The 11,375-nt window shown below is 38.4% G+C and overlaps 1 protein-coding gene across 1 annotated transcript; it reads left to right on the top strand.

The window, feature by feature from the left end:
• Positions 1-8,464: 8,464 nt before the first annotated feature.
• Positions 8,465-10,827, top strand: LOC122025348 (ACT domain-containing protein ACR6-like). Its single transcript, XM_042584154.1, has 7 exons — positions 8,465-8,667; positions 8,848-8,893; positions 9,001-9,115; positions 9,207-9,274; positions 9,368-9,964; positions 10,061-10,165; positions 10,245-10,827. The coding sequence occupies exons 1-7, from the start codon at positions 8,582-8,584 to the stop codon at positions 10,581-10,583; spliced, it is 1,356 nt and encodes a 451-aa protein (XP_042440088.1). The 5' UTR covers positions 8,465-8,581; the 3' UTR covers positions 10,584-10,827.
• The last annotated feature ends 548 nt before the right edge of the window (positions 10,828-11,375 follow it).

Genomic DNA, 11,375 nt, shown 5'->3' with positions numbered 1-11,375 from the left:
ACACATTAATTTCCCATCAAGAACTACGATTTACATGAATCTGCTATCTAGAAAAACCTTTGAAACCCTTCGAAGTAGCATAGTTAGAATGCCATTATTCTGGACAATTTTCAGAGATGTTGCATTGTGACAAAATTGCACATATTTGTTAGCTTGCAAAGCCCACAAAGTGCCATTAAATGTATCTTTTGGTTCAGTCTTCAGAAGTATCACAACCAAAATGTCTTCTTTGTTTTTTCCCTTTCTGTAGAGATACAAGTTTGTTTGTTTTCGTTCGTTTAGATTTTGGTATCTTACACCTGAATGGCGCATATCCGTCGGAATACATTGTAGATCAAGTTCATTCTTTTCTATGTGAATTAGGGTTCGTTTGGCAGTGCCAAGGTGATAATTGTGTCTCGCATACCTACAAGCTTTACTCTAGCTGTTGGGATCTGTCGGAGGCACTTGCACAAACACAGTTAACAAGTGTACCTTAGGATAGTATGATGTATTTCCTTAAGGGTGTGTTTACTTGGGTGGAAACATCCCAGGAAGGAAATTTGTGGCAGAAAGAATCCCACTAGTGTTTTCCTGTGTCTACTTGGAGGGACATAAGTAAGGGTTGCCCTAGTGTAACTTACTCATTATATGAGCATTTCCTTCCTCATTGGGACTTTGAGAACTAACTGGTAATGTATGTATCAATGTTCTTATCAGTGTTGTTAAATATTAGTGACTAAATAGAGATTCAAAAGAAGCTCTGTTTACTGGGATGGAAGGCAGATAGGCATATGGAAACCAGGGAGAGGAGAAAGGGCTAAAGGAAATGTGATGTGAAAGGAATGAAGAGAAATTAACTTGATGATTTGACTAACTAAAATGCTTAAACTAGTTAATTTTTTTTTTTAATTTGAGGGGCGATTTAGTAATTTTTGGTGTTTGAAGCCCTAGAATACTTTGAGGGTCATGCTAGCCGAGCCACAATTCGAACCCTTATCGCCCAATTGGATTTTCAGGTTGGATCCAGCATAAACACAACCCAATTTTTTGTGCCTTGTTCGAGCACGAGCTAGATCCTGTTGGGTTGCCTAGGTTAGCACTGGATCGCATAGACATAGCTACATAAAAAAAAAAATTTTAAAAAAAAAAAGAAAAAAAAAAAAAAGTAGATTTGCTACCTTAGCGGCCCCCTAGTGTCAGCTCCACGAATATGGAGAGAGGTTCATGTAGATACACAGGTCATAGGCACATGGTGGGATAAATCCCAGGTCATCAGTTTCTGAGAATCGATCCGTTAGAGATGTCATGCGTTAATCATCTGTGCTTCTTGGGGATGACTTAGCTACATATAAAGATATGTTAAGGTTTGGCGTCGAAGATGAAGCTCAAAAATCAAACGTGCAAGTTGGGCTTCTAATTGGTCTGCTAATTGGCTTTTGTAAAGTCGATGTGAATTGGTACTCCGAATACTCATTATTTATTTTTTTCATTTTAAATTTAATTGTGTTTCTTGGCGTGATGACTAAGGAAGATGTGGACGCTCCATGTCCATAAGATCCAATTGGATGAGAAGGAGGAGCATGTGAGTTGATAGGTTTAAGAATATCGATCATAGTATGCAGGATCGTGATCCGAATCGTAGATAGTAGGATTATGTGATCCGATAGTATCAATACGCTCCTAGATAGTTTGAATCGTCTTTTGCAAGGGAATCGGAGTAGAATCGTTGGGATCATATAAGATCGGTAGAATCCTACGTTATAACAATTCTATACATTTTTATTGGGACGGCTTTGTTGACCTTTAAATTGGGTCATTTTATATGATTTTCTTTTTTTTTTACCTAGAGGCCTTGGACCTTAAAGATACGATCCTATTATTTCAATCTTGATCCCAAATTGATCCTGTATAGTATCACGATCCTACTAATTATGATATAGATGAGATTTTGTGATAATTGAATGAGTGCATCTACCTTGCTGGTCGGAGTAATTAACTCAAAAGGTGACTTGCGTATCTTAGTCCACCGAACGGCCGTGTGAAATGATGAGATTAAACGATATGGCATCAATGATTCGATCTTACCGAGCTACAAAACTTTTATCGACTACTACAAGGGCGACCCCACAAGTTAGGGGTCCCCAGTAGAAAAATCCAAGAAGTATAGTGTATTCTGATAACGACCGTATTGCTCCGGTGGTCCAAAGCTTTTTTAGGTGGCATGAGAATTCCTTGAAATTTTAGAGGACGCCGTTAACTGGCAGATAATTTACTGGTCCAGGCTGACGTGGACAGAATTCCCTAGCTTTCATTTAACGGGCTAGATTGCCATCCAAATCTAATAAAGCCTGTCTGTCCGACACGCACGCGCGCCGCCTTGTTGACGCCGCTCCGTCGCAGGGTGACTCATGACGCACCCACTCAGCCGCCCGACGAATGGACTATAGCCACATCGGCAAACAAATATTCTAAATACTGAAACTTTTATTCTACCCTAATTTACTACCGGGAGTTTGAAATAGATGCACAGTATGAATTCGATTCAAAATAGATATTCAAAGTTTAAAAAATTTAAAATTTTTAATTTGAATTTGATTTCAATTAAGACCCAGGTTCAAATTCAGTTTGAAAGATATGAAAATATTCACGAAACATTCAAATTATTATCTGTTATTTGAAATTTGAAATTTATTTATTTAATATATATTTAATTTATATATTAATATTAATATATATTTAACTTATATAATAAAATATTAAAATTTGGGAGCCGTTTGTGAACATTTGAATAATATAATTTAGATTCGAGTTCGATTGAAAAAATTTTCGGTTCGAATTTGATAAATTTAAATATGAATTAAATAATTTTCGAATTAACTTAAAAAGTTCAGGAATCAACTCAATTTACAACTCTAGATAGATGGTACCTAAGGACGTGTACTACTGTACACACGAAGAGAAAACCACATGCCCCTACGGGCTAGCACATAATTTATATAGATATAGATATAGACATAATAAGTCTGAGGTTTTATGGGATATGAAATATCCTGTTAGTTGTGTTTATTAGTATAGTTGAGGTTGATAATTAAAATTTAGTTTTGATGAATAATTAAAATTAGATTATATACTTTAATATTTTTATTATGTAAGAATTAACGATTCAAAGGACCTGACATTATGTTGAAGTTCTCATACATGATAACTGGTATGAAGTTTAGATAGGTCAAAGTATAACTTGATATCTAGTAGAAAGTCCAGTTGAGTCTGCAGGACTTGACAGCTGGACTTGACAACTAATAGGAAGACCTGGTGGGTCAAGAGACAAGTCAAGTAATTGTAAATGGTAAATAAAGATAAGTCATTGGAAGAAAGTGATCCAGTGAGGACGAGTCCTGGTGGGACTATAGGCGTGGTCTAGTTTATAGTCATTTCGGATGTCTAAGCTTAGACCATAACTAGATTCCGGTCTTAGAAAAATAAGATCTAATTAATAATCATTTTATTTGAATTATGCTAACTCTATTTTGCATGTTATTTTTTATTATTCGGCTAACATAAATATGCAAGATTAAATTGCATAAACAAGCTAAGCCTGAAATAAACAGTGTCTGGGTCACCTTGAAGGTACGAGAAGGCACCTTGGAGTTGTGCGAAGATGCCCTGGACCTAGTAGAGGTGTCCGTGCGTAAATAAACTTTGGAGATAAAAGTTTACTACGCGAAGGCGCCCTAGAGCGCGTTGGAGGTGCCTCGGAGTACATTAGAGGCATCTCGAAGCGCTTGGAGGTTCCTCGGAATGCATTCGAGGCGCCTCGAAGAGTTTGGAGGCGTTGTCGTGTGGATAAAGACCGAGGGCTTCAGAACTGATAAAGGTTGGAAATTACGAGATCAAGTTTGGAGTTCAAGGCATCTCATATAAGGTTGGAGGCACCCTCAACACTCCTTAAAAGTCCTGTTCAGCCGATGGCTTAAAAACAACTTCCATACGAGCTCATACAACCGTTCTGCCACTCCGACTTCATTGTGTTGTTATCGTGCTACTAATCTATGATTTCCAACTGTCGCCAGCAGACCAATATAGACACATGAGCATTCAACTTCGACATTTTCATGTTAACAATTTAATTAAAGTTATTTACTTTATTGATATGGCAGTGTAGGTTTGTTACACTATCCTTCTTCATATTATAGTATTTGATCACTCTACCGGGAGTTTACTAGTAGAGAATTTAGTGGATTACCTATCGATATATCAAAGGGACCTGAGTCTTGGAGTAGAAGTCGCTGAATGCTCTAAACCAAGTAAAAAACTCTTATGTTCTTTCGTTTGTGTTTTTTGTTCGTTTGTTCCACTACGCACTTTGTTTTAAAAAGTCTAAAAAGATAAGTTTTAAAATACACGTGATTCACCCTCCCCTCTCACGTGCTCATCGACCCTACAGTCTCATCTCTACATACGTTATTATTGCTAGGTGAAACTCGCTTTCAAAAAAATATGGAGTCGCCCTGGAGGGACCGTCAAGATGTCAGTTTCATCTTTTGTCACAAAAAAGAAAAACACGTAAAGGATAAACTGATGGATAAAGTTCCCATTTATATGGGGTCTAAGAGTACCCACATTGGTGTTAATATATGAGTGTTATAAAATTTTGATGGTGTTACAACCAATGTGGATGTGTCTTATAATATCCAACTATTAATAATGTTCAATTTTTTGAACGCAATTAATGAGTAGATTTTGTTGGTGATCTTGTAGTCGGCTAGAATGGGAGTTGAATAGTCGTGCACCCCAAATGATTCGCTTCCTATATATTTGTTAGTTGCGCAGCGGAAATCTAATACTAAATACAAATATAAAAGCTAAAGACTAAAGAAAAGAAATGCAAACAAACCGACACGCTGATTTACGTGGTTCGAAGATAAAGCTCCTACTCCACGGCTGTTCGTAAGGTGGACGATCCTATCTATCGGTGGATTAATCTATGGAAACTTCGGTTAGCACAATCCTCATTGTCGGTGGAGAAACATCGCCACAACTCGATCAAGAACACTTGGATTGCAATGAGAGCTTGGAAACTCTAATTAGACTTAACCAAGTCCAAGTTCGTCACCTTGGTCAGCCATCCCAAGCTCCATCTTATAGAGCTTGAGAAGAAACAACCTTGCTGTTTTACCGTTATCAGTCAATTGGTGCCTGACCAATGACTCTCCAACGGCTCTTTACCAATCGACTGATCCCAGCCATTCGAGCACAGAAACTCTCTGTGCTCACCCCCAGTCGACTAGTCCCAGTACTAGTTGACTGGTACAATCCTAAATATAGGGTTTCCCTTCACGAGTACATTTCTCTCGCACTCGGACCCTCACAACTCACTTGACTTTTCTTTGTAACTTTGACTTATTGTCTTCAAGCCTACTTTCTTTTACTCTCGTCCCTCGGATGTATTCAAACCCGCGACTCGTCTCCAATGCCATCTTTCGCGTATGCCTCGAAGTCACTTCCCTCGGCCCTTGTCCTTGCTACCTTGTCCACGGTCTCTCGGATGCTCCATCTTTCACCGGACCCGAAGTCATCAAGCTGAGTCATATGTGTATCCTGCAAACCTGCACACTCATATACACATATCGAATACAAAGGTGAACCTAACTTAAACCCTTTGCCCAAACACCAAAACACATGGTCGCACAGACCATTGGGATTGCTCCAACAATCTCCTCCTTTTTTATGTTTGGCAATACGTTTAAGTTAGGGAAAACATAATAGCAAATAAACATACTAGAACAAATGGACTTATGTTGCCAAGGTTACACACTTGGACTTACGTTGCCAAGGCTACACACTTTGGACTTGCACCATCAAATGGGAAAAAAAAAATGCAACATACATTGGAACCTATCACAAAGCTCCCCTTACAACTAAGCTCCCCATTAAGCTAGGAATTTCATGCAAAAATATTTAAAGTTTTCCCAACTAAATTTTACTTCTCCCCTTTTGCCTAATATTAAAAAGCTTCCAACAATATCCCAATTGTAGAAAACTTGATCATCAACGTGACCCTAAACTCGTGTATTTATCTCCCATTGATCTCATACACCTACATGAGTTGACCTGGTCAAAACAAATGCTGAAAAACAGTGTCAACCTGGTATCAGTCAACTGCCTCCAACATCAGTGGACTGCCCCTATTGAATTCAACATACAGAAGTATTCTGTGTTCGAAATACATTATTACCAGTCGACTGATAACTGCACCAGTCGACTGGTACTCTAATTTTAGCCCAGACAACATTCTGAACTCAATTTTAGAAATACGCCAAAAAATCTATAGACATCCAAAAATCTCCAAATTTTGTGGAGAGGTCTGTTTTACCCATGTCTACTTAAGAAAAATACATTTAAAAATGTATCTATCACCAATCCCAAGATTAACACAAAATCTAAAATTAGCTAAATGATTCAATTAAACTTTGACCTAAAGTCCTAGTTTTGACTTCCTCTTGATGTATTTGCCCATACTAAACCACAATACATCCCTAGCATTGGTTTATATGACATCTATACATCCAAAATCAATTATCATGTAATATAACCCCCCCCCCCCCCCCATGTCATATTTCTTACATGAAATACATCCCAATTGTGCCAATTCCCTAAGGTTGAGACTCAAATCCGTCTCCAAACCACTTGGCACATTTCATGACCCAATCTAGACTCCCAAGTAAAATCCACTTGAGATATATTTGTCATGTGCCCCAAATTGACTCTTAGAGCTCCCTCTAGAGCTCTTAACCTTAGCCATCTCCCTAGGTAACTCATCTACAATTGCTAGGTCATATCGGTGCACCTCGGGTGACATTTAGCCTACAAACTTAACCTTTTTAACCTTAGACACCTTGTCTTTGATTAATTTTTCCTTACTTTTAAATGGTTTTCCCTTGTCATTTTTTGACTTCTCCTTGCTATAGTCATATGCAACCCTAGCATAAGACTTTCCCTTAGCATTGGAGACATTAAATCGGTATCCCAAACCCGATCTATCATTGTTGGGTCTTTGGCTACCCAACACCATACTTAACCCTCTAGATCCAACATTGAATGTATCTAAGGTTTTCTCCAATTGATCAAGCTTTGCCTTCAAAACTTGATTTTTCTTTTCTAGGTCCCTAACCCTAGAGTTGATTTATCCATATTGGACATTCCTAGACTTACCCTTCCTAAGCATGTATCTCCCCTTCTTGGGATTAATACCTTGGTTCTCCTTGGGTCTACCATTACTTTATATTCCTAGCTTGGATTGCAATGAGAGCTTGGAGACTCTAATTAGATTTTAACCAAGTCTAATTTCGTCACCTTGGTCAGCCATCTCAAGCTCAATCTTATAGAGCTTGGGAAGAAATAACCCTGCTGTTTTACTATTATCAGTCGACTGATGCCTAGCCAACTGCTCTTTACCAATCGATTGGTGTTAACACCAGTCGACTGATCCCAGCCGTTCGGATACAGAAACTCTTTGTGCTCACCCCCAATCGACTGGTCCCAGTACCAGTCGACTGGTACAACCCTAAACCTAGAGTTTCCCTTCCCGAGTACATTTCTCTCGCACTCTGACCCTCACAACTCACTCTTCTTTGCAGCTTTGATTTCTTGCCTTCAAGTCTACTTCCTTTGGCTCTCGTCCCTCGGATGCATTCAAGCCCGTGGCTCGCCCCCAATGTCATCCTTCACATATGCCTCGAAGTCGCTTCCCTTGGCCTTTGTCCTTACTATTTTATCCATGGTCCTTCGGATGCTCCATTTTTCATCGAACCCGAAGCTATCAAGCTGAGTCATATGTGTATCCTATAAATAAAAAGGTGAATCTAACTTAAACTCTTTGCCCAAATACCAAAACACAAGATCGCATGGACCATTGAGATTGCTCCAACAGATTTTATATTAAAAAATTTTAAAACTAAATTTTAAATATAAATAATAAAAATAAATAAATGGATAGAGAGATCTATAAATAATCAATTTAATATTAAAATAAATACAAGTATGTTTTAATAAAAGGAAAAAGTTAATATAATACATCCATATAATCGTACAAACCTAATAAAACCTAAAAAAATTTCTTGTTTGATTATACATTAAATTAAAAATTCACTCGGTAAGAGAAACAGTCTATTTTAGATTAATCGGATAAAGTTTGCAAATTCCATTATAAAAAAATTAAGCAAATTTTAAATGAAAAAAAAACAGAGAAACATATTAATGCCCTATTTATTTAGATTAAGAATGGAAAGAAATTTAAGATGGCAAAACATCTTTTTTGGTAAAACGAAAGAGGAAAAAAATCAAAGAAAAGTAAGAATTTAATTTTTTACGAAATTAATGTTAAAAAAATATTCTTCCGAAAACTTTCCTTAATTTTTATTTTCGTCCTTCCAAATAAACAGGGATAAAGGAAACTGCGTGGAAGATCCCATTCATCCGCCGCCATAAGTAAGGTCCATATTTACAGGCACAGGAGCTTCCCTCTTCTCCTTGCTCTGGACTCGTTTCACTTCTCTTCCCTCGAGCCTTCTTCAAGGAGGAGTGCCTCCTTAGCAAATCGATGGCGACCCCTCCCCGGTTTGAAGTAGAACTGGAGGTGGACGACGATGAGTTCTCGAAGCTCATCAGATGGACCAACTCCCCAAGGTTAAATTTTGTTCTCTTTTTTTCCTTTCATTTTGGGTATTTTTTTCTAGTGTATTGGGCTTCCGAAGTTAGGTTTTTTTGTTCGAAGAGAAGAATTTTCTTCAAAGTTGGGCTTCTCCTCGATTTGCTTCTTGTTTACCTTCAAAAGCTCATCTGAAGTGGATGGTTTCTTTGTTGCAGGGTTGTTGTAGACAATGATTCCTGTTCTGATGCAACAGTAATCAGAGTAAGTAAGAAGCTTAAGGAGATTTAAACTTAAATCTTTCTTGCAAAAGTTAAAATGATAGAAGCTCAAGATATCTTCATCACTGTTTCTTACATCCATTGGTTCAGGTGGACTGTGTCAACAAGCATGGAATTTTACTTCAGGTAGTTCAAGTCCTCACTGACCTGAATCTTTTCATCAGAAAGGCCTACATAACATCAGATGGAAGTTGGTTCATGGATGGTAAACATTTGAAACCATTTGAAAGTGTAGAAACCGGAGATCTTTCATCCTTTTGTGCTGAGTTTCTTATACTGTTCTTGGTGTTTCTCAGTGTTTTATGTGACTGATAGAGATGGAAGGAAAGTGTTGGACAAAGAGGTCATCTCCTACATTAAAAAGGTATTTGTTGCCTTATGGTTTTCAGACTCAAACTTATGTTTTTTCGAGATGAATCTATAGATTGAATCATGTTTGTCGTTGCGGTTTGTGCAGTCGCTAGAGTCAGATGATTTGTTCTTCCCTAAGTTGCGGAATTCAGTCGGTATAACACCCTCAAATAAGCACACGTTGATCGAGTTAGCAGGCTCTGATAGGCCTGGCTTGCTATCTGAAATATGTGCCGTGCTCGCAAATCAGTCGTGTCATGTGGCGAAGGCTGAGCTATGGACACACAACAGCAGAGTGGCAGCCGTGCTTCATGTTACGGATGAGTCCACCAAGGGCGCAATTGAAGACCCCCAAAGGCTCTCGATGATCAAGGAGCGTGTGTGCAATGTGCTTAGGGGCGATAATGATCCGAGAGCTGCTAGGATGATTGTCTCAATGGGACTTACCCACCCAGAAAGAAGGCTGCATCAGATGATGTTTGACGATCGGGATTATGAGAGGGTTGTTGCTAAAGAAGTTGCGCAGGATGAATCAAGACCCAAAGTCACCGTGACGAATTGTTTGGAGAGGGAATACACTGTGGTCATTTTGAGGTCGAGGGACAGGCCTAAGCTTCTTTTCGACACAGTTTGTACACTCACCGATATGCAATATGTCGTGTATCATGGCACCGTTAGTTCAGATGAGGATGAAGCTTATCAGGTAGATAATAATGTGGTTCTCCTAATGCTTCTGGTTAACAAGTAGCTCATTCGTGTTTCTTTCATGCCGTTGCTAATCATTTAGTCCTCCATTCAGGAATACTATATCAGAAATGCCGATGGCCTTCCCGTAAGTGAAGAGGTCGAACAACGACACCTGATTCAGTGCCTTGAGGCAGCTATAGAGAGAAGATCCTCAGAGGTACAACAAAAGTCTAATGCGATGTAAAAATGTTTGCAATTCTTATTCAGATTTGTATCAATGTTTTTTGAATCCTCAGGGTCTAGCATTGGAATTGAGAGAAGATGGAAAATTTTCACTCCCAGAAATCACGAGAGTGTTCCGTGAGAATGGATTGACGATCCGAAGAGCAGAGATCTCGCGAGAAGGAGCTCAAGTAGCGGACAACTTCTATGTTTCTGAAACCTCAGGCAGTCCTGTGGATCCTGATAAAATTGACTTGATACGCAGACAACTTGGCCTAACAAACCTAACCGCGAAGCAGAACACACTGCAGCCTTCGAATCCTCCCGAAGTTGTAAGCACTGTTAGTCTTTTCTTTGCCAATCTCTTTAGGGTATCGTTTCAGAGCTTCCGATTGATAAGATCCTACTCATGAAACCTCGACTTATCGATGGTAAGCATTACAAAAGGGGATATCATTATTCCTAGATCGTGCAATTGTTTATGGATGTAAATATACATTACAGATTCAGAGAGGATGTACATACCTGACATGATTTGTTCGTAGATTCTATTAAGTGTAAGAGCTTGTTCTAATGATGAGCGTCGTGTTGTCATGAACATATTGTTCTGTAAGCAATGTCTAATGCCCACACAAAAGTTGAGGTTCCATGAGCTTAGATGAATGATAAATCCCTGACTTGAAGAATTGAAAGTGTAAATGAATGACACTAGATATAATCACTTTAGTCGACAAACATGAATAACGACAAGCTATCGCCATAGAAGATCTTAGAAGAGATTCTGAACAAGAAGAAATCAAATGCATTCGGGTGGATTTAAAGTGTGTGTTTCTCATTGCAATACATATCCACATCGTGTTTTGTTATTTTATGTGTAGAGGAAATCTTGCACTAACTATCACCAAGAAAATACACCATCTTTGACTCTTCTAAACGGTTTAATTCGATCCACCTTTTGTTCGTGTTCTTAGATGATATGAAATGGAAGTAGTTTCTCATTTGATAAGGTGAATATCAACTTCTTTTATTTTTTTGGGGGCATTTATTATGTCATGATTGATATTACTCTAGGCTGGTAATTCAGGAGTTTGAATCCTCTGTCTCGAAATCATATATCCCATCTGTTCTACTCGTCGATTAGACGGATCAAATCATATCTTAAAGATGTAACACACATCTCAAGGATGTTATGACTGTCTGATCGA

Source organism: Zingiber officinale, chromosome 9B, assembly GCF_018446385.1.
Source record: "Zingiber officinale cultivar Zhangliang chromosome 9B, Zo_v1.1, whole genome shotgun sequence".
Taxonomy (NCBI): Eukaryota; Viridiplantae; Streptophyta; class Magnoliopsida; order Zingiberales; family Zingiberaceae; genus Zingiber; species Zingiber officinale.
The sequence above is the reverse complement of the archived record's forward strand: the minus strand, read 5'-3'. Positions and strand labels throughout refer to the sequence as shown.

Excerpts from the sequence above, each read along its gene's own strand:
- LOC122025348 (XM_042584154.1), top strand. The coding sequence starts at position 8,582 with ATGGCGACCCCTCCCCGGTTTGAAGTAGAACTGGAGGTGGACGACGAT. Across the intron at positions 9,116-9,206 it reads TGGAAGTTGGTTCATGGATG|TGTTTTATGTGACTGATAGA; the intron begins GTAAACATTTGA and ends GGTGTTTCTCAG. Across the intron at positions 9,275-9,367 it reads TCATCTCCTACATTAAAAAG|TCGCTAGAGTCAGATGATTT; the intron begins GTATTTGTTGCC and ends CGGTTTGTGCAG.